Source organism: Polychytrium aggregatum (assembly GCF_025602895.1).
Source record: "Polychytrium aggregatum strain JEL109 chromosome Unknown BJ171scaffold_31, whole genome shotgun sequence".
NCBI lineage: Eukaryota > Fungi > Chytridiomycota > Chytridiomycetes > Polychytriales > Polychytrium > Polychytrium aggregatum.
Window position 1 is genome coordinate 142,960 of NW_026516233.1, and position 27,667 is coordinate 170,626.

The 27,667-nt window shown below is 59.7% G+C and overlaps 9 protein-coding genes across 9 annotated transcripts; 4 read left to right on the top strand and 5 right to left on the bottom strand.

Moving 5' to 3' along the window:
• Positions 1–72: 72 nt before the first annotated feature.
• Positions 73–2,158, top strand: BJ171DRAFT_514062 (uncharacterized protein). The gene is made up of 4 exons (XM_053111807.1): positions 73–456; positions 953–1,118; positions 1,222–1,498; positions 1,620–2,158. Exons 1-4 carry the CDS (start codon positions 252–254, stop codon positions 1,881–1,883), a joined length of 912 nt encoding a protein of 303 aa, XP_052964519.1. The 5' UTR covers positions 73–251; the 3' UTR covers positions 1,884–2,158.
• A 1-nt stretch (position 2,159) lies between these two features.
• Positions 2,160–3,664, bottom strand: BJ171DRAFT_514066 (superoxide dismutase). The gene is made up of 2 exons (XM_053111808.1): positions 3,475–3,664; positions 2,160–3,204 (listed from the first exon to the last, which is right to left on the bottom strand). Exons 1-2 carry the CDS (start codon positions 3,493–3,495, stop codon positions 2,533–2,535), a joined length of 693 nt encoding a protein of 230 aa, XP_052964520.1. The 5' UTR covers positions 3,496–3,664; the 3' UTR covers positions 2,160–2,532.
• A 171-nt stretch (positions 3,665–3,835) lies between these two features.
• BJ171DRAFT_514067 (uncharacterized protein) lies at positions 3,836–5,766 on the bottom strand. The gene is made up of 5 exons (XM_053111809.1): positions 5,242–5,766; positions 4,869–5,091; positions 4,545–4,670; positions 4,326–4,411; positions 3,836–4,166 (listed from the first exon to the last, which is right to left on the bottom strand). The coding sequence occupies exons 1-5, from the start codon at positions 5,680–5,682 to the stop codon at positions 4,062–4,064; spliced, it is 981 nt and encodes a 326-aa protein (XP_052964521.1). The 5' UTR covers positions 5,683–5,766; the 3' UTR covers positions 3,836–4,061.
• A 1,607-nt stretch (positions 5,767–7,373) lies between these two features.
• BJ171DRAFT_514070 (uncharacterized protein) lies at positions 7,374–9,487 on the top strand. Its single transcript, XM_053111810.1, has one exon. It carries the CDS (start codon positions 7,578–7,580, stop codon positions 9,291–9,293), a length of 1,716 nt encoding a protein of 571 aa, XP_052964522.1. The 5' UTR covers positions 7,374–7,577; the 3' UTR covers positions 9,294–9,487.
• A 564-nt stretch (positions 9,488–10,051) lies between these two features.
• On the bottom strand, positions 10,052–12,793 carry BJ171DRAFT_180359 (uncharacterized protein). The gene is made up of 4 exons (XM_053106057.1): positions 12,196–12,793; positions 11,661–11,777; positions 11,251–11,425; positions 10,052–11,088 (listed from the first exon to the last, which is right to left on the bottom strand). Exons 1-4 carry the CDS (start codon positions 12,586–12,588, stop codon positions 10,256–10,258), a joined length of 1,518 nt encoding a protein of 505 aa, XP_052964523.1. The 5' UTR covers positions 12,589–12,793; the 3' UTR covers positions 10,052–10,255.
• A 158-nt stretch (positions 12,794–12,951) lies between these two features.
• Positions 12,952–14,659, bottom strand: BJ171DRAFT_514073 (hydroxyacylglutathione hydrolase). Its single transcript, XM_053111811.1, has 5 exons — positions 14,415–14,659; positions 14,168–14,296; positions 13,735–13,994; positions 13,538–13,646; positions 12,952–13,298 (listed from the first exon to the last, which is right to left on the bottom strand). Exons 1-5 carry the CDS (start codon positions 14,442–14,444, stop codon positions 13,044–13,046), a joined length of 783 nt encoding a protein of 260 aa, XP_052964524.1. The 5' UTR covers positions 14,445–14,659; the 3' UTR covers positions 12,952–13,043.
• Positions 14,660–14,974: 315 nt separating this feature from the next.
• Positions 14,975–15,763, top strand: BJ171DRAFT_180385 (uncharacterized protein). Its single transcript, XM_053106058.1, has one exon. The coding sequence runs from the start codon at positions 15,049–15,051 to the stop codon at positions 15,520–15,522; it is 474 nt and encodes a 157-aa protein (XP_052964525.1). The 5' UTR covers positions 14,975–15,048; the 3' UTR covers positions 15,523–15,763.
• Positions 15,764–16,005: 242 nt separating this feature from the next.
• Positions 16,006–17,637, bottom strand: BJ171DRAFT_584086 (uncharacterized protein; the record flags this gene model as incomplete). Its single annotated transcript, XM_053114285.1, has 1 exon — positions 16,006–17,637. The coding sequence occupies one exon, from the start codon at positions 17,635–17,637 to the stop codon at positions 16,006–16,008; it is 1,632 nt and encodes a 543-aa protein (XP_052964526.1).
• Positions 17,638–20,249: 2,612 nt separating this feature from the next.
• BJ171DRAFT_627828 (uncharacterized protein) lies at positions 20,250–23,399 on the top strand (the record flags this gene model as incomplete). Its single annotated transcript, XM_053115563.1, has 2 exons — positions 20,250–20,407; positions 21,035–23,399. Coding segments are annotated over 2 exons (2,397 nt in total), but the record flags the coding sequence as incomplete, so codon positions are not given.
• Positions 23,400–27,667: the final 4,268 nt, after the last annotated feature.

Genomic DNA, 27,667 nt, shown 5'->3' on the forward strand with positions numbered 1-27,667 from the left:
CGGCGTGTGTGTGTGCGCCTTCATGAGGGCGGCGCCTCTGGCCGAATCTTTCAAAAATCCTTCTCCCCCATAATTTCAAAAACAGTCCTATTCGGCACTGGTTGCTTGAAATTAGAGCTCTTTTGGATTCATCCGGCCGAGTCCTCGATCCATCCATCCATCCATCCATCCGCAGGGACACCTTACGCTCGTCGTCGTAGGTCTCTTTCCAACTCTGTCAAGCCCCGCTTCGCAAGAATCCCCGCCCAGCCATGACTGAAGTCTTTTCCAAGAACCCTTTCGAGCTCCTCGATGACGATTTCCAGCCCGTCTCTGGCAACAAGGCCGCCTCTGGTGATGCCAAGAAGGATGTGAAGAAGTCCGAGTCGGCTGGTCCCCGCAGCAACCGCGGCGGCCGCTCCGATGGCAAGCGTGGCCCCCGTGGCGATGGCCGCGGCCAGGTCGCCAACGGCGAAGGTATTAGTTGCCGCTCACTCGCCCTGCCCTCTGTCCTCCACCATCGGTCGCCGGGGCACCCCTCAGACGCCACAGACTACATCTCTGTGAACTGGACTGCAGCCGAAACGAGGTCTTGATACGTTGTCGCCGATATGGACGGACGGCAGCCATCGGGATCGATATTATGGGGAGGGCACGCAGGAAATGTGGCCAGATCACCTTTGCCCGACAGAGCAGACAATCGGGCTCGATCGCAGAATCAAACAACCGCCCTGGGCATGCACGACACGGGTCGGCTCTCCCGAGAGTCCTCGAGGCCAACACGGACAGTGACGATCAGACAATCGGCACCCCACAACCCACCCCATTCCATTTTGCGATCTCCTCGACGAGCAAGTGGCATCGGAACTGCCGGGACCGAGACGACCGCGAGAGTATATCCCTCTGTATCTGAGACCCGCCAAGCACCGTTGCTGACCCCCCATTCGGCTCTGCTTCGCTTCGATTCTGATAGAGCGCTCCGAGAAGCGTGCCGATCGTCCCCGCCGCGAGCGTGGTGGCCGTCCCTTCGATCGCCACTCTGGCATGGACCGCAAGGACAGCCACAAGAAGGACGTTGCCGGCAAGGGCACCTGGGGTGATGCCACCGAGGCTAGCGCTGAAGCTGCTGCCGTTGTCCTGTAAGTCCTTCCTCCCGACACAGCGTGGCGGATCTGCTCATGGCGACCAAACCAAACCAAACTGACGCTCAAACGGGTTCCTCTGATTGACTGCCGTCTCTAGCGCCGAGGAGACCGTTGAGGTCCTGACCCCCGAGGAAGAGGAGCGCCGTGCTGCTATCAAGAAGGAGCAGGAGGAGCGCCTGGCCGCCTTCAAGAAGGAGCAGGAGGAGGAGGAGAAGAAGAAGACCCTCGACCAGTTCCTTGCCGAGAAGAACGCCAAGGCCAACGCTCTTGCCGCCACCAACATCCGCCGTGCCAACGAGGGTGCTGACAACGCCCAGTGGAAGGATGGTGTTGTCCTCAGCAAGACCGCCGAGGAGTTCATTGTCCTCAGCAACGTAGGTTTTTGTGTGGAGCTGGCGCCGCCTGCTGGACAACGCCCCCCTTTCGGCCGAGCCTAGAGATCGCCGTTCCCTGCTGAACCTCCTCGACTAACATATACTTTTTGCTGATCTGCAGAAGGAGCAGAAGCCCAAGAAGGTCGCTGCTGCTGCTGCCAAGCCCGTCAAGGCCGTCTTTGAGATCGAGCAGCGCTTCAACGAGCCCGCCCGCGCCGAGCGCAGCGAGCGTGGCGAGCGTGGTGAACGTGGTGAGCGCCGCGGTGGAAACAGCAGCCGTGGTGGAAACCGTGGCGGCAACCGCCCCAGCCGGGGAACTCGCCCCAACACCGCCAGCGCCGTCAAGCTGGACGACACCGACGCCTTCCCCAGCCTCGGTGCTTAAACCCGCTCACTTGCGAGCCTAACGGCGGATGTCTAGATCAATGGATGGAAGAGAGAAACACCACAACAACAAAGCTTGCTGCATCACGGGAGTTCTGCTCGTTACCAAATGATTCACTTGTTCGGCTGGAAAAGAGAATCGCGACCCATGTTTTCCCCCCCCCACTTGATTGTAGATATCGCTCTGACCTGTGCATGAATGGAATGCCAAATGACAACATTGTTACATGTGAATTTCTAATTGCTAATTTGTCATATATTCTGATCTCACATTGATGTCGCCGGTCTGCGGGGGGCTGGGGGCGAGCGACTGGGATGGGATGGGATGGGATCATGGCAGCCTTCACCTTTCGATGCACGCCGTGAGTTGATGGTTCCGCATGGAGTCTCCTGCTGGTGCACATTCTTGCTCTATATTTTGGGCTCTGACCACCCGAGATCGGCGCTGTTCGACAAGAAGCAGCGACACATACGAGCCGAAGCGGTGTTCGGATGAGACATGGGCACGGGCTACGAACCGGCATTGGGTTGGGGTCGACTGGCGCTGGCTCCATCGCAGCCCAACCACAACGATACAACGATACAACGATATGGTGCATCGCACTGCCAAATGGCGCTGTCGGCGAGAGCGCACATACATGCCTTGGCTCTTAGAAGGGAGTGGTCTCCTCCCACAGGGTCCGGCCCGAGCACGAGCACACTCGCTTGGCGTTCTCAAAAATGCCAGCCGATCTGGCAATGATGCCAGCAATCAGCGGGATGCGGGTGCCGCTGGTGGGCTGATGCGAGAGCACAATCGACCGGCCGATGACATCCCAGACCTTCAGCTTGGAAGTCTCGGCAACGAGATCGCCGCGACCCGAGGGACCAACCTCGAAGGAGCCCAGCTCGGCAAACTCGGGGCCGGTCGATTCGATGCCTTTGCTGATGTCGCCGAGGGTGTGGACGGCTGCCGTCCAGTGGCCTTCCTGCAGACCGTCGACGGCAACGTCGATCAGGCAGGTCTGCTCATCGACTTGCTGCAGCCGAGCCAGGCCCTTGTTGTTGAACTGGGCCCATCCTTTGGCACCCTGGAAGGTCTCGAAGATGCAGACGGCGGCTCCGATGTTGGCAGACCCGGTCGATCCCTGGCCCCGCAACACCGTGGCAAGGCCGGTGGCCTTGAGAGCCCGAAAGATCGTGGAAGGGGGGACGGCGCCTTCAACCATCACCCGCTTCTCGGGCAGCTGGATGTCGATCTTGTCGATGCCATCGATGCCCGAGAGTGTCGAGCGGACCGAGTCGGCACACGACGAGCAGGTCATGTTGACGGCGAACTCGGACTGGTCGGGTTGGACGATTGATGGGCCAATCGTTTTGGGATAAGGAGTCGAGTGTCCGGTGGTGAGATGAGGGTGGATAGGATAGACATTCATTCAGGCCGGGTGTTGGAGGAGAGGGGCCCAAGCCAGGGACATCGAGTACAGCGAAACCCGGGCCGGTCTGGATTGCCTGAATCGCTGATCGCCCAGCACCAGCAGCACCAGCAGCACCAGCAGCACCAGCAGCACCAGCTAGCAGTCTCGCCCGCCGACAGTCGCTCCGTCGCATACCTTGAATACGGTAGGAGCCATTTTTGCGGTAGGCGGTGGTGTTGGAATGCAGAGACAATCGGATGTGACGATGATGCTGTCGAGCGACAGGGGGGGGGAAGGTGATGGGCTCTGGGCGGATCAGCCGACGATTCGCAAAACGCAGATCTGGCCGACAATGGGGTCGATGATTCGAAACGGATGCGGCCTGACAAATCGTGCCATGCGCGACCAATTGCAACATCGGCCGGGCTGTGAGGGATCGGAGACATCAGCGGCGCTGCGGGTTCGACCCACGGCCCAGACGACACACACCTTGTGCGTCTGCCTCGCAAGCAGAAGGCCGAGTGTTGGATCCATGCAGGAGGCACGCCAGAAAGCTCCGCATGCATTTCATGTGTACTCACTAGGTGCATTTTGCCTTGCGGCGACTACAGTCACCTTTGTGCCTGCTCCCGCTCTGCTCTCCGATCGCATCCTCACTGTCCAGCGCTCCGTGTAGAACCCTGGATGAACGCAGGCCGGGACAAAGGATGCCTGCGCCCAAGGCCAGTGTCATCGTGTTGATGACAAGATAGGATCTTTTGCATGCCACCACGCATCGTCTGCTACTGAGTGTGCAATGCCACTCCGTTTGGCAGGCGAAAGCACACGAGGTTCTCCTGTCTGATGATGAGATGCACCGAGCGACTCGACGGCTTGAAGAGCGGTACCTGTCATTCGCCCATGAACCACATGTTAGACCTGTCGGGAAATCAGAAAATGCTCCAGCGGGACTGTACCGCGCCAGTCCTGGCCTTGGGATACTGGATCGACCTGGCAAGGCCCATCCGAGCCATCCCATCTTGCAAAACCGATCGTTGTGTCCCCACCTGCTGTAGCTCCAGTGCAACTCCAACCGCAAAGTTGTCGCGGTACAGATCCAATGCCGACTTGTCAATCGTGCCTTGTACTTCGCCTGTCGTTCAACGCCGTCCGCAACATGTCATCGCACAGCATCAGTTTCTCAGAGTCCACAATCGCACCGATGCTCTGACGGCAAAGTCACATCCAATGCTGGGTTCTCTGGGTTGATCGCACTCTGGTCCTACCGAACGGGTCCTTGACCGTCACTCCAGTCTCTGCTTCGCTCTGCTTGACTTCTTTGATCAGCACGATCAGCCGATCGACGCGTCCGGCTGGCCTCTGTCCCAGAGTGGCAATTCCATCTCGTCTCACTGCGGCATTGCCGTGTGAGGGGGGGGGCATGATCCAGGTCCCAAGAAAGGTCAGATCGCAGCCGCATCAGTCATCGCCCCCGTTGCATCGATCATGAATTGCGTGCTTGCTCTGCTTGTCGTGTCCTGCGTAGTGTGCTCGCTACCGTCCACCATGCACCACCAGGCTGCGTTGAGAACAACAGCGGAGCGTCTTACCATCGTAGCCCGGTCTTCCTTGCAGCATCGCCCGCCACGACTCCATCTCGAAATCTTCGTCGTAGCCCTGCTCTGGTCCAGTCGAAAATGCCAACCGGCTGAGCCCGAACGACGAGTTCCGTGACAGCCCGTTGCGTATCAAGTCGACTACTTTCTTGCCGTCAGGTGTTGGGGCCTTGACCGGAGACCGTGACTTGAACATGATGTTTTTCTCGTTGTCGCTCTGTTGTGTGCAATATGACTCAGTCCACATTCCAGTGCTCGATCATCGCCGCCGGTGGAGCCACGGCTCACAGGAGATCCTCCGATACCGCGCGGAATGCATCGATATTTCACTTTTAGCCTCGAGCTGTCGTCCTTCGAAGTCACTTACCAACTTCGGAAGTGCACCCGCCGGTCCGGGAAACTTGCGCTCGATTTTGGGTTTCGAAGAGAAGCGACCATGTGGATCGTTGATATCTACAGAGTCGAACGGCCGCTTTGTTGGCGTTGAGACCGCCCCCTGGTGTGTATACTGAGGATATGCACTCATAACGGACCCTTGTGGGCGCGGTGTCGGATTGAGCTGCTGAACGGGAGCGACTCCGTGGCGAGCAATGCTTGCTGATGCAGATGTACTGGTATGGATGTTGTGCCTGTTAACGGGCGGCGCTGTCGGGCGTGCGTTGGCTCCAGAGATACTGACGTGGTTGAGAGGCGATGGGTGCATTAAATTAAAGCTAGATGGTGCTGCCTTGGTTGGGGTTGATGGGCTGTGTGCACCAGCTGCGATTCCAATCGATGTTGGCGCGGACGGAGGAGTCGGTCTGACCATCGGCGTGCGTGCTGGTGTGGTCTCCAGCGAAACTCGAGTCGGAACCGGCGCAGTTGTGGTTGTGGCTGTGGTTGTGGCTGTGGTTGGTGTTGTGGTTACAGATGCATTCTGCCGCAACATCGACCCGAAGCTCGAGGGTGTGACCGGGGTCGTATTGGACTTTATATCTGAGAATTTGAATTTAAGCGATGGAGGGTTTGTCTGTGGTCTTGCTGGAGTCTGTGGCGACGCTGCCGTGACCTGAGCTGATGCTGGTGCTGGTGCCGACGGACCTGTTGCCAATGTGCTGGGTGGGACATATCCACCCAGCGGATGCCTGGGTTGCGGGGTGACTGCTGAAGCTGGTTGGCTGTGGGTATTTTTCATGCCAGTTCCTGCCGATGGAGCTGGCAGCGGCGCCAGCGGATGACCTCGGACGGCTGTCGGCGTGGTAGTGGAAACTAAAACACTCTGTGTGGAGCCAGGTCGAGGCGAGCCGGGGCCATTCTGTGGATGTGCCGAGCTGGATTGCGATGCCGTGATTGCATGAGTCGGCTTGAACTGGAATTGCTGGATACCCATCGTAAAAGCGACAGTCCGAGCGGCGTCAGCATCGCAGAACAGCAACCCAACCAAGCAATTTGATCAAATTGAGGTGGGCCTGGACCCCAATGCCCTGGCTCGCTTCGCATTGCGGGATGGCGAGGCTATGTGGCAGGCCGGGATACCCTCGTCCTTCAGCACCACACATTGCATCATATCTCGCGCACTCTGTGCTGCATTATGCTCGCGTACCTTTAAAGCACCGCCTGAGTGGGTCAGGAGAGGACTGGATAATAGACCGGAGGTAAATTTGAACTTTTGAGTGTCCGGAGCCAAGGGTCGGGAAGGAGGTGGTCCCACCGCCGATGAATGCGAAGCTTGCGGATGCAATGCTGTCGCTGCGACCAGCGGCTGTTGATCGGTGGGTGCTATTGTCGGTGCTGGCATGGATGGACCAGGATGGCCGAGCGACGGTCTGGTGTTATCGAGCGCCGCTTGAAAGTGGCATTCGTTCATGTCAATTTGATCGAGGAGCTCGTCGTCAATGTCGTCCGAGAGCAGATCGGCATAAATTGACTGGTCAGTCGGCGCCGGGTTTGATCCCGGATGCACGGCTGAGGACCAGGGGTGTGTTGCATCAGGGCCCCGACCGGCTGGCTCCAGCATTTGACCGAGGCCAGATTCCCGATAGCCGGGCTCTCGAAGCAAAGCACCACCACGGCCGATCCCTTCGTCGGAAGGCAGGTGCTGGCCAACATGGCTCGGAAGGCGATGGACCGGATCCGGCCGAGACTGTCCGTCGCCATGCGATGCAATGGGCTGCGCTGTGTTTTTGTTCTGGCTCGGAGGCAGCGATGCAGGGCCCGGTGATGGATTGGATTCCTTGGGGAGTCTTTTAAACATCGGATACGCAGGACAGGGCGACCGAGTCAGCGACAGGCACGAGGGGCGCCAGAGGAGCACCGATTTATCAAGGCCGGACTCTGCCGGATGCAGATCTTGCTTTCACGGGCCCGAGATGCCGAGCGACGGTTGCCGGTGCCGACGGGAGCTGTCTGCGACAGAGCCGGAAGAAGCGCAGATGGCGAGAGAGAACAGAGTCTCTGCCCAAGGCCGCTTGTTTGGATATTTTCGCCGCGCCCTGGCGGCGCCGGGAATCGCCTCTGGCTCAGATCGGCTGTCTCCAGATCCACATTGATCTATCGCATCTGCATCGAGCCGCCGCTGCCCGGGCTAGATCCAGCTGGCCGAGTGCGCTCAACTGCTGCATCCTCTCTCGCCCACGGTCTGCCACTGATCATTTGGAAGCCTTTCGGTCTGCCCTTCCCTCATCCGCTGCCCCGCTCACCTTGCATCAACTTCATCTCGTGCTCATGACATCCATAGCGCATCGATCGCTCGCCCAGATGCGGGCCGGCAGCCCTCTCGTTGGATTGCTCAAATCCAGCGCACTACGAACAATCCCGCACGCTTGCACCGGATACGCCGCAGCTTCATCACTCCACAGCACACCCGCCACCTCGGCACCTCGCCCAAAATCAGCCCCACCCAAGTCATCCCAGGACTCGGAGCCGTCATCGAATTCATCGTCTCAGGCACCGAGTTCGGGCCAGAAGCGGACCAGAAGTCGCAAGAAATCCAAGGAAAGCACAAAGCCGATCGAGCCACCGCCGGTCATTGGCCAGCCTACCAATTTCTGGTCCTCTGCCGAGGATCTCAAACTACTCGAGGGCCTGAGCCAGTTCGGCCCCAACCGCCTGGCCGACATTCGAGCAGCGTACTTTCCGCAGTATACGCTCGGCTCCCTGCAGGTCAAGCTGCGCAATCGGCTGCTTCCGCGGCTCTATGCCAGCCGGCATCAGCTATGGACCGAGGAAATGGACCAGAAGCTGCTCGATGCCGTCAAAAAGTACGGCAAGAGCTCGTGGCTGCTGATCTCGGAGGAGCTTGGGTTCTGCACAGGCAAGCAGGCCCAGAAGCGCTACTTCACCATCTCTCCGGAGCGGGTGCGGGCCATATGGACGCCCGAGGAAGACAAGACCCTCGTCGAGGCCTTCCAGAACGCCCGGGGCAAACGGGGCATCTCCGTCTTTATCGCCAACAATATCTTGACCCACCGCAGCCCGTACGATGTCAACGAGCGGTGGAAGGTCCTTCGCAGTTCGCTGCGTCCTGGCGACAACACCGTCACCGACTCGCACGTCAAAGAAACGCTCACGGAGATGACCAAAGACGATGCCTCCGCGACGATGATGGCCACGCCCGTCAGCGACAAGATCTGGTCCGAGGACGACGACAACCGTCTCATGGAGGCCTATGTCAGCGCATCCGAGTATCTGAGGCAAATCGGCAACACCAGCTATCTGGGCGCCCGCGAGTCCTCCATCTACCAGGTCATCCGCGCCGGTCTCTTTCCGGACCTGACCTGGCAGACGCTTAGACAGCGGATCTATCTGCTATTCTACGTCCCCGCCAACTCGATCGTCCTGCGCCTGTCGTCCAAGGTCATCCACGACATTGTCTACGCTACGTGCATCCTCGGCCACAGCAACAGCCGGGTTGCCGAGTCGCTCGGCTGGGACGAGGCGTATCTCGACAAGGTTCTGCACGAGCTCTGGTACTCCAAAAGTCCGATCTACACTGTTGGCTGCGGCACCTCCATCCCAAATGCCACAGACTGGACGACGCCATACGATGATGAAGCCATCCTGGAGGCCCTCGATTCCGATACGGGTCTGCGTCCGCCGCTGCTGCAGCTCTGTCGCCGACTCGGCCACATGAAGGTCTTCCATCTAGCCAACCGAATCAACTTTCTCTCGAACCGCAATTTCGAGCACTGGAACGATAAGGACGACGAGGCTCTGTACCAAGGCCTGCTCAAGTACGACACGAAATTCGGCGACATTGCCCAGCACATGTTTCGGCGGCGATTCAAGGCTCTGCATGTCAAGCTGCGATATCGACATTTGCTACTCAACGGATTCCTTCAGCGGCGGGCAGACCAAGATGACTTGGCCGAATCGAAGCATGAGGTGCGGGCTCCCGATCTTCCCGAAAGCCTCGCTGACGATCAGGGTGGTCGCGAGTGATGTATTGGGGCCCACGAGCCTCGACATATGGGGTATGCGTCGGGTCAAGTTCTTTGGGGGGCTCGCTGAACGGCGAGCACGGTCGCTTTCGGGTCGTCAATACAGGCAACACACCGTTTAAGAAGTGTGACCATATCAGCAAGAGGCACTTCACATCACTCACAAAGGCAATTACGAAACACGGGACACTCCCCATCGTTGACAGCATGGCTCCTCACTGTTGATTGGAGCGGCGTTGGGAACGGACATTCGTCGTCGCAGCCGGGTCCCACCTATGCGGTTCCATGATGAGCCGTCTCTCAGTTCCAGCAGTGGCTGGCGCTCCTGCCGATCTCGGCCAAGACTTTACCACACCCGCCACAGCCAGCATGGTCGACGGAATGCTCGATTCTGCCGCGCGGTGCGATGTACCAGACAGGGGAAATCTTCGGATTGGTGGATGGGCATGAAGCAAGAAACGGACAGCCAGCCAACTGGACCATCAGCTATCCGGATCTGGCAGGTGGGTGCATCCCACGAATCAGATCATGGTGTACACATGAAGTTCCACGATGAATGTCATCCATGGGAAACAGCGCGACTGGCTCCGAATCCACACTTGCACAGCCAGCGGAATCGATGCGTCCCGTGTTCTGCTGGAGTTTGAGTAAACTGTAATCAACGAGAGCAGACACAACTACAGACAAGTAAGGTGAAACAAAAAACGAGCACGGCCAAAGGAATCTACGCATGGTATAGACAGACATGGTGAACGGAAGGGAAAGCTGTTGGAGAGCGATCTGGGTTGCACGGCAAACGGAGGAAGTGGGGCCCAGAGGACAGGTCCTATCAAGGCGATGCCAGCAAGCCATCGGTCGTGAAACGACTGTTGGATAAAATAGGGTGGCAAGAGACGGCTGAGCGCAAGTGTTGGTTTCGGAAGGTGAGGAGTGAGGGGGGGGGAGAGAGCGTTTTGACAGAGTCTAGAGTCTGACAAAGTACTTTTTGTGCTTCATGTAGATGGCAAAGGGAATAAATACGAGCAGGCACCAGGCCAGCGACCAGATGAGACTGTTCCATCCCGCAGGGAGGTGGGTCGCGAATCCAAGGTTCCGGAACAGCCACAGCCACAGGGTGGCTCTCGACTCGGAGTCCGGGCCGTCGCTGAGGGTGATCGTGGTGGTGGTCCAGGCGACACACTCGCTGCAGATGTAGATGAGCAGCGAATTGCGCCCCAGCGCCACGAACGGAGTGGAGCCGTACTTGAAGTCGCTGTAGTCCGCTATCACATAGATGAGTGTCAGCAGCATCAAGCTGATGCCGCCCGACACCAGCACAAAGCTCAGCGACCACAGATTCTTGGAGACCGGGATCCAGCCAAGCTGATTCAGGATGGTGCCGACGATGATGAAGATCAGGCCCGATGCCACCATCTTCTGCATGACCTTGATCCGCCATCGTCCGTCGGTGTAATCGACATGGAGGCAGCGCAAAAGTCCGACCCCGACGAGGACACCGATCCAGCCTGTGAGGATCGCCATGAGGGTCGATAGAATGCCTTCGTTGTCAAAGACGTGCCCGCCGTAGAGGTGGCTTTGTCCAAACACCAGGCGATCGATGAACGACTGCGACGTGCACTCAGGAGGGGCCCAGCGGTGTTCCAGGTCAAGGTCCAGGACAATCTGAAGCGACTGAGTGGGGTTGCATTCAGGCAGCGGCAAGAGCAGCGAAAGATAGAGCCAGGAAACGATGAGGACGACGGGAACGATCCAACGGAAGGCGAACCACGACAGGTGCTTGTATGTCAAGGCGCAGACTGGACAGGGGCGATCAGGTGTGGATGTTGGATGTTGGATGTTGGATGTTGGATGTTGGATGTTGGATGTTGGATGTTGGATGGAGAGAACGACGCATCAGCACTGCGAAACACCCGACGGGAGTGCGGTTCTGGACAGACGGAAGCATGAGCCAGGCTTACCCAAATACACGATTGCGATGCGCTGCAGAACACCAAGCGGGCGATATGAAACCCAGGACTGGGATATGAGGCTCGGCACCGCATTGAACAGCATTCCGATCAAAAACAGCCACAGCGAGCGGACAAAGATGGTTTTCGAGTCGTGCTCACGGATATAGAACGAAAGGGGGACGGCCTGCAGAACAGTCGCAGCGAAGGAGGACCGGCGATGATGCAAAGAGAGGGGGGGTTGGCCAGGGTCAGCACAAGATCCAGCTGGGCTGCATGATTGGCGACATGGCCGCTTCTGACTCGGGAAGGCGGCCGAAGCTGGTGGTCCTGGCGCTGCAGTCCACCAGCGATCCGTCCATGCAACAGCACAAGACCGAGCACAGCAACGAGCACAGCAATATGGCCAAGTTGCCGCTTACCACGCCGCATATGAAGATGAAGGACGGAAAGACCAGATCGGCAAGCGTCAGTCCGATCCAGTCGGCATGAAGCAGCAGCGAGAACGCGCTGTCTTCGATTTGGTAGTTTGCGATGATCTGAAGAAGCGGATACGGATGTGGTTGCGGATGCGGTTGTAGAAGAGCAGAGAGGCGAAGTAGATGAGACTGCGAGGTCAGCGGAGCCACCAAGGTGCCGGAAGAGACGGACGAGACCAAGGCGTTGGGAATGGGAGCACTATCGCTCGCAGCAAAGCGGAATACAGCAACGACGGGGACGGGGTCGAGATATGGCTGGTGTGGGGGCTCGACGAAGAAATCGATATTCAGAGGCCCAACAAGCGGCAGGCCACAGCAGCACTCGGCACCGGTGGTCTGGGCACGACTGAGCGTTCAGCAGCAAAGAGCGGCAGTAACGCAGTGCACAAAGTCGAGCAGCACCGCAAAGGAGCGATGGGACAGGCAGTATAAGGGTGCAAGACGCAGTGCTCGGGGGGGGGGGCGGATCATGACGTACCATAGAAACCAGGGCCAGTCCCCGGAAGATATCAAGCGACAGCAAGCGGGGCTTGGGCGCGATCTGGAGATTTTGCAGCGGCACGAGCGAAGTATTGGATGTTCTCCAGAGCTCCTGGATGAACTGACGCGAGTAATCGAAGAGGACCTGGGGCGAGGAAGGCTCGTCCTGGTCGTTCATGCTGGCATCTTGGTTCTGGCTCCGGAAGAAACGCATGGCGGCTGGATGGAGCGCCGACGGGAGCGTCGGTGGAGGGCTGGGCGAGACGCTTCCGGGAGAAGGCGCATGGTGAGGAGGCGACAGGTGCGATCCGGGAGCCAGGGGCGACGGCGAGACGATAGAGTGGTAGCCCTGGGGCTTGGATACAAGCAGCGGTGTCGAGGAGAAAGACATGGCTCGAGGAAGCAGCCGGACGGCGTGGTTGGATGGGCAGAGCGAGGGAGCAGGGAAAGTGTGGATGCACGGCTGCGAGCTCAGCGGACAGCAGACGAGGGAGAGTCTGTGGGCGAGACAGATAGTAAGCAGACACGATATCAAAGGCAGAGGTGGATGGCGGTGGATGGTGGATGGCGATGAACGATGGCGATGGATGATGATGACGACGATGGATGGAGACGAAGGCGGTCAAGGAACCGGACAGGGCTGGGTGGAGGACCGGGGCGCCCTCGCTGGCTCGGCGAGAGCGCTCTCGCTGCTCGGCCAACCACAACCCATCGCCCAGCAGGACCGCTCCAGGACCACTCCAGGATCGACAATGCTTTCATCAACCGACAGTGTATTGATCATCGCTTCTGCAGCGATTGCAAGTGACGACTTTGTGGCCGTGGAATGTACCGAGCTGGCCGGCCTCAAGCCTTGAAGGTGTTCTTGAGATTTCGTAAATGCGCCAGGATCTGCAACGCATCGTACGGCTCCGAGAGATTGCCGACTGCCTGGGCAACACTATGCTGCACCTCGGCAACGTGGGCTCGAACAAACGGGTTGATCTGCTTTTCGTCACCGATGGTGCCGGGGATCGTTTGGGCCTGGTGTCGCGCCCACTGGAGCTTGGCCTGGACTGCTGGGTTGGTGGGCTCGACCGAGGCTGCGAATTTCAAGTTGGCCTGGACACAGGCAAGGACACAACGAGGAGGAGATGTGGACGGAGTGGCAGCAAAAGTGAGCATCCAGCAGAACGGATGATGCCGAACGGATGATGCCGAACGGATGATGCAATCGAGCGCCGATCGCAGGCCCGATGGAGACGAGAGCGAGGCATGTCCCTCCAAGCAGCTCCGCTCTGCTCGGCCGCACCAGGCGGCTTTGGGAGATGCAGCTTCGAGCCGCTCTATGGGAGCCTTACCAGAGTGTATTCGTGGCCGCAGTAGACCAGTGTGTCGTCTGGCAGGCTCATCAGCGTCGAGAGCGACGCATGCATCTGTTCGGCGGTTCCTTCGAAGAAGCGGCCACATCTGTCGTGGTCGGCGAATGGTCGCTGGATTGTCAAGATATGCCGCTACTACAAACTGGCACCCAGCTGCATGTCCCTCCCAGGCTTACCCGGCAATGAAGAGCGTATCTCCCGTGAATACGGCCTTGGCCCCTGAGGCTGGATCGTGAACATAGTACGAGCATGACCCGCGGGTGTGGCATGGGGTCAGCAGCGGGGTTACCGTAAGCGAGCCTAGGGCAAAGCTCTGGTTATGGCTCACGGGCGTGGTCAGACCGGGGATGCGGTCGTCAGCGCCATAGATCTGGATGCCGGCAAAGTGCGATGCGATCTCGGGGTTGCCGTTGGCATGGTCCCAGTGGTGGTGGGTCTGGCAGCGGCGAGATGGGATGAAGCCCGAGGATGGGGGGGTAGGAAGGATGCAGCGTAGAGGGCAGGGCATACCAGCCGAAAGGGAATGATTATCATGTCTGGTGGGTATCCGCATGTACAGCCAAAGCGTCGCAGCCGTCCTGGTATGCAGCAATCTTCGAGCCGACTCACCGTCAACACAGCGACCACATTCAGATCGGTGTGGTGCTTCAAGAACTCAAGCACGGTCTTGGGGACTGCGGGGTCGACGAGGGCGGCCGTTCGGGTGGCTTTGTCGACGACGACATAAGAATAGTTGTCCTGGGACCAACATCCGGGGCAAGGGTCAGTTCCTATCATTGATGGAGCAGACAGAGCCGTTGGACCATGCGGACCATTGAGCCATGAGAGTACGAAGATCACCAAGCCATCTGTCTACCTCGAGGACGGGAACGGGAAGGACTTCCATGGCGTTGGTTGTGTTGGGACAGATCACTGTTCGAGAGGTCGATGAAGTGCAGGGCTGGATCGGGGGGGGGAGTGTGGGGTGCCTTGAGTGGTCGGGAATTGCAAATCCCCTGCCCAACCGCAGCCGAGGCCTATCGGGTTTGCCGCCATGGCCAACCAACCGCAGTGTGCTGGAATGGGCCCATCACAAATCCCAGTCCAGTCCAGCCCAGTCCAGCCCGGCTCAACTCGGGGCTCCTCGGTGATGGGATTGAGGCCTATGGAGTCGCATGCATCTGGACCAAGAAAATCAAACATACCCAGCACATCCAGCGCGTCGGTTCCATCGGGCAGAATCATTCCCAGCACGCACAATGCCCCATCTATCGCACTCTGATGGCCCATCTCGATCCACGGCCTGTGCAGGGTTGCGATCGTCGTCGGCACATCCAGGGGCAAAAGCCATCGGCCGTTCTCCACAGCGTTCCAGTCAATGATCCGCGTCCAGTCCATGAAGATGAATCCCTCATCTATTCATGACCGCGTTGTGGTGAGCCGGCTTGCCTGCAGCGGCTGGAATTTGGAATCTCTCACCACACACACGCACCCGTCAAGCTCGGACAGTGATGCCGTTCATCTGTACAAGCTGTATTCTATATTGTTCAACACATGGATGTTTGCGTTGGGCTGGGGATTTGGAAAGTGGTATGATACCAAGTCTCCTGGAAGAAAGGGCGGGGGGGGGCAGGGCAAAGAGACGGGTGCGAGCCGACGGATGGATGCAGTCAATGCAGAGTGGGGCCGACGATGGCCGATCGGGGAAGGAAAGGACCAAGGGCCATATGCAAAGGTTAATGCAGCAGAGCGCGCAGACCAAGCTTGATACAGATGGGGGCGGGTACAAGCCCGAGAAGAAACAGAGTCAAAAAAAAGAAAAGGACATTCCCAACACCGAAAGCGAGCCGGCACAACTGAGAAAGGCAGCGTCGTCGATGGTGGTCATCATAAAAGGAGTCATAGGCCACGAAAGAACCGTGGAGAGCGTGGTGGTGGGGGGGGGAGACAAAGCTGGAGCAAGCCAATGGAATCGCTGTGTCTGAGGAGGGGGGGTTTAAGTCTGCCATAGAGACATGTGGAATATGCAGACGAGACCGGAGACAAACTTGTTACTCGATCCATGGCGACTGTGGAGAGATTCTATGAAACGGGCCAAGGGTCGATTGACGGCTTGGTCGAATAACTTGCTGAAGAGTACATATTTTTGTTGCTGCTGCGGCGGCGGCGGGAGGCCAGGTGATGCAGTAGCGAAAAAGAAAAAATAGAAAAAAAGAAAGCCAGGGCTTGGCTGCGAGAAAGTCAAGGAGACAGTAATGAGAAAGTCGGGGCAAAGCAGGGTTGCAGATTGAGACGGTGGGCCCAGGGAGCTGTGGCGAAGAGCGTAGATGTCGCGACACCAGATGGTTGGGCCCGGCAGAGAATAGGGGCGAAAGGCCAGGTGGAGGAGAATACCCTTGAAACTAGAAACGGCTAGTGGGGACTGCCAAAGTATTCATCGGGAAAAGGACAGTGCATCTCGGCGTCCGTTAGGCAGATGGCGCTGTGATTCCGGGAAGCTCCACGGCATCATAGTCCTTCTGCAGGATGAGACTGTACTCGGTTGTGAGGGTGAGCTTGATGGGCTCGACCTTTTCCTCGGGGTCGTTCTCGATGCGCTGCAGCAAGAGTTCGAAGCGAGCGGCCTTCTCTGCATCCTTGACAGGCTTGAGGGGCATGAGCATCGGGCTGGGCATGGGCGGAATGATGTTGGCGCCGTTGCCGGTGGTGCTGCCGGTGCTGAGGGTACGGGGCCGTCTCAAGATGGGCTTTGCGTCCGGGCTGGACGGTGCTGGAGCGGGCGAGTTCGGGCCAGGCGGGGCAAAGGGGTCATCTTGATCGTCCAGAAGTTGCACCTGCTCCATGAAGGACTTGAAGAACTTGCGGAATCCCGACGGCGTTCGCTTTTCCATCTCCGGGAAGGCCACGGGGGCAGCCTGAGGCGATCCGTAGGCTGTCGCGGGCAGCGATGCCGAGGGCTTCATCGAAGGCGGGTGCGGCGTCGTGGGAGCGTGCTGGATAAAGGATGAGCGAGGGGTATCACGGGAAGCCGGCGAGACCGGTGGGGCCGAGATTTGGACGGGCAGGAGGGGCATCGAGTGTGGAGTAAGGGGCGAAGACGGATCCTGGGGCCGCGAGAAGCGAGGAGGAGCGACATCGACCCCAACGGCATTCGATCGACTTCCGGCCCGCACGGTGCGAGAGGGGGCGACGGGGATCTGCAGGGCGAGCATGCCGTTGCTGGCCGATCCGCCGACGCTGAGCGAGCGGCTGAGATGGCTCATGGGCCGGGGCGACGGTGTCAGGCTCGGCGAGACCAGGTCTCGCTGCGAGTTCCAGTGCGGGCTTGAGGGCGACGACACGGCAGGATGGGAGTCGGGCGAGGAGGCGAGCGAGCAAGGGGTGCCGGCGGTGGTGCTGATGGTGCTCATCTGCGAGTAGCGCGAGTGCACCGAGTAGCTGCGGACGGGCTCGATGGGCTGGTCGGGCCGGGCCTCTGGAAGGGACGACATCCGAGCCGGGTTTACCCATGCGTGGGATTGGGCATGGCCCGTGGCCCCCACCGAGGGCGAGTCGGGGGCGATCCAGCGCTCCTTGGCATCGAAGGAGCGGGGCGAGCTGCCCGTGATGCCGTCGTCCGAGCCGAGCGAGGCCGGGCTTTCGGCAGTGCGGGTGTCGGTGGGGTGCAGGGAGTGGTGTGGGTAGACCATCGGGGCAGCAGCAGCAGCAGCGGTCGCCGGGGTCGCCGGGGTTGGGGCCGACATGTTTGCAGGGATGCTGTAGGTGCGGGAAAACGACATGGAGCGCTTGAGCAGCAGATCGCTTCCCTTGGGCGGAGTGGCCGACTGGGACGGCGTCCGAGGAACAGGCAGACGAAAGTCGGTGGGCTCATCGGTCAGCGGCCTGGGCGGCTCTGTGTGGCGAACCCGGGACTGTTGGATCGAGAGCGGCCGGGTGGGCATCGAGGAGGTCATGGGCACCGACGATGGCGCTGGCAACGACGACGACAGCGGCGCGGAGGACGAGGGCGACGGTGGGGGCAGCGGGTCGTGCTCGGAACGAGGCCGGAAGTTGAGCCTCGAGATTTGCAGCGGACTCGAGATGGTGGGAGCAGAGGCCATGGCGAGGGCGAGCGAGTTTCGGGGGGGGGATAAGTGGATCAAGCACAAGCGGGTGGAAGTGTGGTGTTGAAGCTGCTTGAGATGGTGGACTTCAGTGGTGGTCTTCAGTGGTGGTCGTTGGTGGCGATCGAAGACAGTAGTGGCAGAAGACAGAGTAGTGGCAGAAGACAGTGGGAACTACCAGGTCGTGGCTCCAAAGAAGACCGCAAAGGAAAGGCCGGGAGAGAGCCGAAAATGTCAGATACAGAAAAGGCCAACGCAGGGCCGGGCGAAAACGAAGGCCGGGGGGGGGTCTGGTAGAGGAAGATATCTATAAATGGGCCGGATGGCGAGGGTGGGGTGTCCAGTTAATTGGGTTGCTGCTGTGGCGAGCAACAGAGGGTGGACGAGGTGATGGGCAGCTGCCGGGGTGTGCAGGCAGGAGCGCAAGTGGGCAGAGCGATGTGCAAACGGGCAGAGATGCGCAAGTCGACAGAGCAAGTTCATGTCGAGCCCCGTATTGCCGCCTCCGGTCGCGCGACAAATGTTTGGGCCACACAGGGATACCGCGGGAGCAGCGCACAAGCAACCAAAGCACCACTCGGCCGCGGCAGGGCAACAAGGGTCAGGCGGGTCCAAGGGGCGGCTCGACTGACTGCCATGTGCCGGCGTGGGCCACGATTGCAGGTGAGGTTGGGGATGGGATAGCGATTGTGTAGACTGAGGGGTCGGATGCCACCACCACGCAAGAAACACAACGACAGCACCACAGCAGCCACAGTCGACATTGCCTCCACACAGCTGCCGCAGACGACACAACTTCAAGGACCGCATCGGCGCCACAGTGCAACCGACATGCCATCTCGATTGGTGCTGGGGCGAACACAACGCCTCTGAAGCAAACACAACGCCCGCGCAGCAAGGCCCATAGTAGGTCTGGAGCACCGGCCGCAGCAGCACAGCGGTTGGCCCTGGGCCAGCCAGCAAAGGCCCAAGCAGTGCGGCACACAGGTGTGGACAAGCCGATCCAGAGAGCGACCAGTCACGATGCGCACGTCTGCTCAGATCTGCACAGCGACGACTGCGGGGTTGTGCCGTCACATGGGCGCTGTATCGGTTGTCGAGTCGGTGTCTGTGCTGGTGTCTGTGCTGGTGATGGGTTGTGGGATGTGGGATGTGGGATGTGGGTCGTGGGTTGTGGGTTGTGGGTTGTGGGTTGTGGGTTGTGGGATGGCATGCAGAATCGACTCGATGCATTCGAGTGGACCGACAGAGTTGCGAGTCGATCGACGCATCGCTGCACCTGGTTTTCCCGATGCTCTTCATCTGCGACGCAACCGCCGTTCCCGCTCTCGTGCTGCGCGCACCAGACCCCATGCTTCCTTTGCCAGCACCCGGCGTCCGCCGTGGCAGGCGCACCACACACCATCATGCAGGTCGCCCCAAGGGGCGCAGCTCGAAGGCGTCCTTTCCTCGCGAGCCGGCCGGTGGCGACGATGCGACAAGGCCAGACAGCGAGCCAAGGGCACCGTGCCACCCCGGCCCTCGGGCGGCCATTGGTTCGGCGCGCAGCCGGGCTGTGTGGCTGTATGGACACCGCGAGCATGGACCAGCGGCGCTGCCCTGATCGGGCCAGAGCACGATGCGTGGCAGCGACACGGGCAATCGACGCACCGCGACGACGCTGCGATTCGCATGGCCACGTTTGTTTGCCGGGGACGGTTTCGTCCTCGGGTGCATCCTCTCACTTTCCCCCCTCCATCGTCCTCTCCATCTCCCCGCTCCCTCGCAGAATCACGCTGTCCACATCGCCCTGCACTGCTGCCCTTGTCGCCCGCCGCGCTGAGCCCGACAAAGCGCCGCGACAAGGCCGGCTCGAGGGTGGCTCGAATGCACTCTGCCCGTGCCTCGCCTCGGCCGTGCGACGCTGGTGGCGTCGTGTGTAACAGCTGCGCAGCAGGCTGTGGCGATGCTGCACGACGTGCCCTGATGTGCTGTGTTGTGTTGTTGAATGCGAGCTGCTCTGTCGATACGAATATCACATATCGCATAGACATATCACATGTTACATATCAATTTCACATATCACATGTTACATATCACATATCACATTCCCATATCACATTGCCACGTCAATGCGAGCGACTCTGTCCACTTGCCATTCGGGCTCCTGCGATCTGCGCTGTGTCGCAAGTGCCCACCGTCCCCCGCATGCTGCTTTCCTTGCCCCACGGCACTGCGTTGTTGCTGCTCTTGCGCTTGCGGGCTTGTTCCCGTCCTTTGTCGTGCCTGCCGTGCGCCTGCTTCTGTCTCTGTACTGCCGCGCCCGTTTTGGTTCTTTGCACCGCCGTGTGCTCGCTCCACTCACCCACCACACCAGGTTTCCTGTCGCTTGCCAGGCCGCTGTTTCGACTCTGGCCTTGCCTGGGCTGTCCGTTCTCCTGATCCATACACCCCTTTCGCATCGCTTCCGGCCGTCCTGCCGCTGTCGGCTTGTCGTTGTCCAAAGAACCCACCGGCTCCGACCCTCGGCACATGCGCTGTCCCGTTAATTTCGAGCAGGTCAAAAAGCCCTGCCGGTACGTTCTCTGCCTTTCTCGTTTTCCCTCGTATCTCATTGCCTTGGGCACCCCACGAACCAGAAACAACAACAGCAAAATTTTAAATCTGCCCATCGACCTGCCTTCTGGTCGGCTCTCCCGTCAATCCAAGCTTTAGTTGATACCTTTTCGATCGCCTCGATCGCTCCCCTGTTTCGTTCCAAATCTCTTCCAAACGGATCTTCGCCGAGGTAAGTCGCCTCTGCTGCTGCTCCCGGATGCTGCTTCCGATTGTGGCTTCTGGCTGTTGATCCTGGCCGTTGTTTGCGCTGGACTCCCTCTCGCCCGGGTCTTTGTCGGCAGCGACCGATCCTGCGTATTGTCCTCGCCCCGCCTCACTCGGCGGCTGCCCGCTCCTCTGTTCTGTCGTTCGCGTTGTATGTTACTGCGATCCTGTCGGCAGTGCTGTTGTTGGTCGGCGTCTCGCTGCTTTGTTTGCTGTGCTCCTGACCCTGCTTTTCTATTCACTCAATCGCATCTCATCCCGCTCGCGCGCTCGCTCCATGCCCTCGGATATCCTCGTCTCCTCGGCCGTCTCCGTTGGCTTTGGCTATTGTCGCCCACTCCCGCCGCCTGCTGTCCCTCGCCCGCCTTCTCTCTGCTATCGCTCCGGCACTGTCCTCGCAAACCGCTGCCTCGCCCACTCGTATATCGGCTCTCCGTTGTCCGGATATCGACTGTCGGATCTCGACCGCCCTGGTATTGTCTGCCCTGACCTTACCTATTGATATTGACTGTCTTGATACTGGCTATCCCCCCCCCTCTCCACAACATAACCGCCGCTCCCTCGGCCCCACAACACCATTCGCTGTCGGCAGACCCCGAGCTCGGTACAGTCCCGACCATCGTGCCACTTTGATCCCACCACCCACCCATCCCGCCGCTGTCCCCTCCGTCCATCCATCCATCCATCGGCCTGCCAGCCTCTGGGTCGCCATGTCCGACCCCAGCGCCGATCCCAGTGGCCTGTCGCCCCCATTCCTTGACGCCCCCATGGATCCTCTCAACATGGACCATGTTACCGATCCTCTCCACCTCCCCCCCGTCGTGCTGGCACCCCGCCCGTCGCTGTCGTTGCAGGATCCCGTCCAGGCCCCCAAAAATACGCCCTTCCCCCCGTCGCCTTCGACCTCGGTCGACCTGCCCAGGCCGCCGCAAATACCCCTGGATCGCGAGCCGCCGTCCTTCCACAGCCACGAAACCTCCCAGTGCCCTGTTCCGCTCTGTCCGCCGCTCTCCACTGTCCCACCGAGCAACGCCGTCGGCTCCGATTCCCTGCTTCCCTCCTCGTCGCCGCTGAACATCCAGACTGAAATCTCCCACGCTTCGTCCGCATCCAGTGGCTGGCGGAAAGGCAACATCATCGACCGTGTCATGAGAACCGAGCCGAGTACATCGTCCATTCTCGACCCCACAAAGCCTTCGCAGACCCACTACTCAATCTTCCGCTCCACCTCGCTTCGCCTGCGGAGGAGTCTGAAAGCCCAGAATTCCCGGTCCGTTTCTCTCGATCTTGCCCGGCACGGCCGACTCTCAACTTCGACCATTGCCCCCGGTGGCTCGCCGCCGCTGGGACTGGCTTCGGGCTCGTCCATCAAGAAGAAGCGGCGGTTCTCCATGCCTCCGTTCTTTTCGGGGCTGTGGAGCTTCTTCAGCCCATCCAGACACAGTGCTCGCTCGGCCCGGTCCAGAAAGCGCTTCTCCTATCCGTCGTCCGTTCCACCCTCCAATCTCTCCTCGACCGTTTCGTTTCCGTCACATATCCAGTCCACTCAGCCTGCCCCCCACGATCAAGTCGCTGCCCCGGGCTCATGGCCGCCTCCGGAGCTGTCGTCGGCACCGTCGATCCTTGTTCGCACCTCGCCGGCCCAGCCCCGCTCGTCAGAGCCAAAGCTGTCGCTGACAATCGAGAACTTTGATCCCGCCAACTACGAATCTCCGCCGTCTCGTCGCCGCTTGCCGGCTTCACCGCTTGCTTCTTCCATCTCCCTGACCGACCTCACCAGCCGCTCGCCCTCTCCCAGGCTCGCCACGAGGTCAAGCACCAGTCCGACTCCCTTCTCTGAATCCTTCAGGCTCTTTGCCAAGCGTCCTCCTTCTACCGGTGGAGCCCCATTCTCGCCCACGCAGAGCACGAAATCCCTGAAACCCTCCCGTTCCCACGAGCCGCCGTCGTCCTTGCATCCGTCCATTCCCGGGCGCCCGCTCTCTCCTGGCAACCTCTTCTCTCGTTCATCGCGGCAAGCCTTGTCAGTCGACAGCTCGGCTACAGTCACAACCGCACCCGCACCCGCAGCCACAACCACGACCACAACCACAACCACGACCACGACCATGAGCCTGCCCCCAGCCGACTCGTTAGCGATGGCCCGGAAGCGAAGCCCGTTCTTGGCCTTTCGGCCGAACCGGTCCCCGTCTCCGGGTCTGTCGCAGTCCGCAAACTCGTACTTGCTTGAGAAACAACTCATCCCGCCGCATCTGCTGACGCCTCCTCATCCGGGCGACACGAAGCTGCCTGCGTTGGGCCAAGGACTGCCAAGGCCGCCCCGTGCTTCGCCACCGCCACCGCCGCCACCGATATCCAGCCGGCCGACGGAGCCCGAGCGACTGGATTCGATTCTGTGTGCTCGTGCAGGATCCCGCGACTCGATCGGCGCCCAAACGGCCACCACAGTTACATCAAATCGCGGCAATGTTGGACGGGCTGCAGACCGCGACCGCCACGAGGCGTCCCGGAGCTCGCAGGACGGCGTGCCTGCGTCGGTGGTGGCACTGCCAACCGAGTACCAGCCACAGACCAGCCAGCCCATCGAACCCACCGGCAGCGGCGTCCCCAGGCCCAAGCGCCACTCTGCAGCCTCGTACTTTGCAGACCTTCCCCGGCCCGAGCGCTGGGCGATCGAAATGGCGCGAGCGCCTTCTGCTCAGGACGGCTGGCGGATCACCGAGGGTATCGTCTCAGGATATCGCCAGATCGAAGTCTTTGATTCGTACGAGGTATATCCGGACATGGACCAGAAGAGCAGTTTTGGCGTTATCATGGACGACACGATGTAACGGCCCAAGCAAATCGAATTGGATCGGACCGGACTGGACAGGACTGGACCGGACTGGACCGGACTCGACCTGGCCAGACTGAGGCTGGACTCGTGAATCGCAAGATCGTAGCCAACGTTTTTGAGACAGTCCGACGGCGAGTCCATGCTTCCGCAACAACCTCTCGGACAGCTGCCCTCCCCCTCGAAGGCTCCCATTTGCGGCCTCCGATCCAGATCTTATTTCCCACACCACCGTCTCCGCCCCCCAAGATGTTGTCCGTGCCGGACACATTTCCCCTTCGATTGTTACTCAATCCTCCTTGTTTTTGGTCGGCTTCAAGATACAGGCCAGAGACAGCTTCGCAAATCTCGCTTGCTGGCTCATTACCTCCCCCCCCCAACTTTTCTGATCCTTCTTGGACCTTTTCTTCTTTGCTGTGATCTACTTGCAAATCTCTGCTTCCGAGACGAGACAACGTCGCTGCAACTCGATATCATTTATCTTCTCTTCTTCCTCGACCCCTCCCTCCCTCGCGCTTTTGCTTTTTTGTGGGTGTCAATCGATCAAGGCCGGATCTCGATTCCTGTCTTACGGGCTATCTCCGTGTCCGTGGTGTCCTCCTCTCCCTCTTGGTCCTGATTTCCTTCTCCCTGCCCTCGCTAATCCAGTCTCGGCCCCCCCTTTCCAACCTCCGCCTTCCACTCCCTTCAAAACCGGACTTATCCGCCGGTCACATTCCCATATCACCCCCCCCCTATCTTTCTTCACCATTCATCCCTCTTCCTCCTCACCATTGTCATTTCTTATTTATTAATGCAGCAGATTAAGCTGATGAATCTGAAGCCCCCGGTCCCTGATTCTGGAGAGGGAGGGGCAGCCCGTTGCTCCGCCCTGTCCAAGGACCGCCTTTTTTTGTCGTTATCTTCGTTTTTCTGTTTGCACATTGGACCCAATCCCATCGGCTGGGTATTGCAGTTGACAGGTTTCAACTCTAGAGTCCCTTTTCATCCCAAACAACCACCACTCCCCACCACCACCACCATGCCTTATTTTTGCCGCCTCACCCCGCCTGGTCGCCGCTATTCTCCTCCACCACCTCCACCACCCCCGCCACTGTCGCCGTCGACCCTTCCCACTCCCGCCGCACACGCCGATGACGAGATTCGACTTTTTCAAAAACAAAAAAAGCAACAGCACTGATTCGCACTGGCGCAATGCAGCGTTCCCCAGCCGAAACGGAGCACCCTGTTTGAGCCAGCCGTGTCACTTTCCCTGGGTCCTGAATACACACCCCTCCATCGCCCTCCATGGACCACAGTCGTCCTCATTTCTTGACAGACCAAAATCCAGACCAAACAAGGGGCGGGGGATGTCGCTCCTTTATTTCCCCTTCCCTTCCCTCCACCTCCTCCACTCTGATTCTTTCTCGTGTACTCCGCCACGTATGTTGCTCAAGATCGGAGCCACCCACAGCTGTCCATGGCATTCTCTGCCCAACCAGTCGTCCCCTCCTCCTCAGATTTGTCCTGTGCTGCTTGCCTGTTGCCAGGTCTCTCGGAACACCAGACAGCCCAACGGCAGCACCAGATCCGTGTGCTCTCTCCTCGCCGATTCGCTACCTTCCCACCCACAGTGCTTTTGAACGAATGCAACGGGCTTTGAGCGGCAATGGTGATTTTCCTCTGCGCGTGCTCATTCAATACCAAAATACTAAAACAAACGTAGGGAGAACCTTGAGGACATCTCGGCAAGAGAAAGGTATCGTCGCGGGGAAATATAATCAGCCAACAAATAGAGCATCGAAGTGAATGGCAGGGGCGAGGATCGGCTGGACCCAGGGCTGGAGAGAGAGAAAGCAACACCGACATAGCGCGCGGAAGGAACGAATGAAGGAAGAGCAAATCCGAGACAGGTTCTACGCTCAAGGCATCTTGCCTCACTACCGCTCGTACTCCGTATGAGGCGTGTTGGAGAAGATGCGGTCGATTCCAGACGGAGATTCGTCATCGTCGCTGTTGTTCATGGGAGAGTCCAGATTGTGGGTCGCAGGCTCGGGACTTGGCTGTGATACTGGAGAAGGAATAAAGGCGCGGGTGATGAAGAATGGCTGCGGCTGATATTGCTGATGCTGTTGCTGCTGTTGCTGCTGTTGCTGCTGGGACGACTGAGGCGAAGGGCGAGAGAATGCCGATGGCGACGAGGCAGACCGCGACGATGCCGACGATGCCGAAGGCGAAAGTGGTTGCAATGGTTGCAATGGTTGCTGAGTGCCGGACTCTTCGCGTGTCGGTGATCCTGGAGATTCCGATGTTGGTGTCGGTGGGGCTGCGATGCCCACGGGCGAGGTGGTGCGAGGCGGTAGGGCCAATGGCAATGTGCCCAAAGGAGACGAAGTCGAGCCCATGCCCGAGCCTGGACCCGAACCTGAGCCCGAGCCCGTGCCCGGCTGCAAGTGTTGCAGGTTGGCCATCTGCAGCGCTGCCGCACGCTCGGCACGCTCAACGACTTCGACGAGCATGCCAAAGATCTGGTCCTCGAGCGATAGCGCAGCGCTCAGACTGTTTGGGGCCGAGACCGGAGCTGGACTGCCAAACAGAGGGATGCGGAAGATGGTTGGGCCGGCGGGACGAGCGGGCTCGGACCAGTCGCCGCCGTACCGGATCGTGGGTGAGAAAGAACCCGGTGGGCTTTGTGGAGATGTCGTCGACAGTCCAGACCCACCACTCCCGCCGACTCTCGACAATCCAGGACCAGACGGCGATGACGAGCGGGGACGGTGTGCTCGTTGACGAACATGCAGCGACCGCACAATGCGCTCGGGGCTCCAGCCCAGGTTGTCGAGCCGGGATCCAGACTGAGATGTGGCCACGGAGCCGCTTGGCTGGAACGATGCCGAGGCCGCAAACGACGACAGCCCGAGCGCCCCTGACCGGCCCCTGGCATTGCCGTTGTTGCCGTCGTTGCCGGCTCCGGCCGTCCCGATCGGGCGCGGAGACGGGCGAGAGTCTTCCTCCAGACCCTTGAACTGCTCCAGCTCGATCGGCGACAGACCGGCCTTGAGGATCTGCAGGACAGCCGCACGGCTCTCGACCGACATCCCCGAGAACAGGATTTCGAAGAACCTAAACAGCTGTAGCCCGCCGTATCGCTCCAGCTTCTTGAGAATCTTGCGCATGTGCGTGGGAAGGTTGCTATAGGAACTAATGCCGCCGCCCGATCCGCCGTCGCGATCGTCGTTTCGCACGGATAGGTGTCCGCCATGATTCCCGAGGCGGTGGCGAAAGGGAGAGCCTCGCCCTGGACGACGCCCAGATTCGGCCCGGTCGTCTCTGGGAGAATCGAGCTCGTCGCTGCTGGGGCGGTCGTCGTCGTCGTCGTTGCCGTCCTGTGCATACCAGGGCTGGGTGGTGACTTCAACGTTTGAGTGTCGGTAGATAGGAGGACCCATGGCTGGTTCGGTGGGGTGGCTGGGGAGATGGATCACTGAGCAGATGGGCTACGAAGCAGGCTACCGGATGGGTCGGCAGGTCGATTGGTATTCCGAGGTACTCAGAGCAAGCTTGGAGTGCTTGCGATATTCCTTCAAGGGAACCTTGGCTTGGCCGTGGGAACGCCGAGGCAATGACAGACCAGAGTTCGTGGTGGGAAGTGTTGCCTGGAGTGTACCCAGGGGAGATTAGAAGGGTGCAGTTTTGATCGCTTTGGGAGACAAGATGCCGAGCGAGTCTCAAGCGTGAGGAGATGTGCGAGGAGATAAATCAAAGCTTGCTGGCGCAAGGGATGGCCGGGGCCGGACCAGAGGAGGGCCGAGGAGGGCCGAGGAGGGCAGAGAGGAGGCGAGCCCGTGTGGAGAATACAATAGAGCCTCCCCTGGGACAAGACAAGGGCCGCAAGGATGCAGATGGGTCTGGGAAGCTTGCACCTGGATCCTCACACAAGCGGCTGCGGGCGATGCCGCCGTCAATGTTTGCCGCCGCAATGACGCTGACATTGGCTGCTCTATGCTCAGGCCGTCTCGAGAGGCGCTGTTGCGATTTGTTGCTGGGGCCGACCAGGTTCCTTGTCCAGCGCACACACCCCCTTGCACTGTCCGCCGCTCCCTGCATTTGTCCTGTGGCTGCTGCGTCGCTCGGCTGTCTGGAGGCCAGACAGGGGCATTTGTTGATACGACCGCAGGGTCGGTGGGGCGAGTCGGAAGGTCAGCTGGCGGTGGTGGTGGTGCCCAGCAGGGTCGAAGCACTTGGACAGAGCGGTTGACGATTTGTATGCGGCCCAGAGAGGCGAGGCAGCAGCACACCAACAAACGGCAGTTGACGCCAAGCAGCGACAGCTATTCGAGGGGCAGCAGCATCGCAACTGACCCGACCTTTGAATCGGCTGGCTGGGACATGCGCACTGGATGCCAGACACCT

What these genes read in the sequence shown, in the direction of transcription:
- BJ171DRAFT_514070 (XM_053111810.1), top strand. Translation starts at nt 7,578, where the DNA reads ATGACATCCATAGCGCATCGATCGCTCGCCCAGATGCGGGCCGGCAGC.
- BJ171DRAFT_514067 (XM_053111809.1), bottom strand. Translation starts at nt 5,682, where the DNA reads ATGGTCAGACCGACTCCTCCGTCCGCGCCAACATCGATTGGAATCGCA. An exon ending in AGGAAGACCGGGCTACGATG is followed by an intron (nt 4,671 to 4,868) that starts GTAAGACGCTCC and finishes GCAATGCCGCAG; the next exon opens with TGAGACGAGATGGAATTGCC. An exon ending in GACGGTCAAGGACCCGTTCG is followed by an intron (nt 4,412 to 4,544) that starts GTAGGACCAGAG and finishes GTTGAACGACAG; the next exon opens with GCGAAGTACAAGGCACGATT.
- BJ171DRAFT_514062 (XM_053111807.1), top strand. Translation starts at nt 252, where the DNA reads ATGACTGAAGTCTTTTCCAAGAACCCTTTCGAGCTCCTCGATGACGAT. An exon ending in CCAGGTCGCCAACGGCGAAG is followed by an intron (nt 457 to 952) that starts GTATTAGTTGCC and finishes CGATTCTGATAG; the next exon opens with AGCGCTCCGAGAAGCGTGCC. An exon ending in GAAGCTGCTGCCGTTGTCCT is followed by an intron (nt 1,119 to 1,221) that starts GTAAGTCCTTCC and finishes TGCCGTCTCTAG; the next exon opens with CGCCGAGGAGACCGTTGAGG.
- BJ171DRAFT_514066 (XM_053111808.1), bottom strand. Translation starts at nt 3,495, where the DNA reads ATGGCTCCTACCGTATTCAAG. An exon ending in TGGCTCCTACCGTATTCAAG is followed by an intron (nt 3,205 to 3,474) that starts GTATGCGACGGA and finishes CAACCCGACCAG; the next exon opens with TCCGAGTTCGCCGTCAACAT.
- BJ171DRAFT_180385 (XM_053106058.1), top strand. Translation starts at nt 15,049, where the DNA reads ATGCCGTTCATCTGTACAAGCTGTATTCTATATTGTTCAACACATGGA.
- BJ171DRAFT_180359 (XM_053106057.1), bottom strand. Translation starts at nt 12,588, where the DNA reads ATGTCTTTCTCCTCGACACCGCTGCTTGTATCCAAGCCCCAGGGCTAC. An exon ending in GACTGGCCCTGGTTTCTATG is followed by an intron (nt 11,778 to 12,195) that starts GTACGTCATGAT and finishes CCGCTTCTTCAG; the next exon opens with ATCATCGCAAACTACCAAAT. An exon ending in CATCGCAATCGTGTATTTGG is followed by an intron (nt 11,089 to 11,250) that starts GTAAGCCTGGCT and finishes GCCCCTGTCCAG; the next exon opens with TCTGCGCCTTGACATACAAG.
- BJ171DRAFT_514073 (XM_053111811.1), bottom strand. Translation starts at nt 14,444, where the DNA reads ATGGAAGTCCTTCCCGTTCCCGTCCTCGAG. An exon ending in ATGTGGTCGCTGTGTTGACG is followed by an intron (nt 13,995 to 14,167) that starts GTGAGTCGGCTC and finishes CGCCGCTGCCAG; the next exon opens with ACCCACCACCACTGGGACCA. An exon ending in GATACGCTCTTCATTGCCGG is followed by an intron (nt 13,647 to 13,734) that starts GTAAGCCTGGGA and finishes CGACCACGACAG; the next exon opens with ATGTGGCCGCTTCTTCGAAG.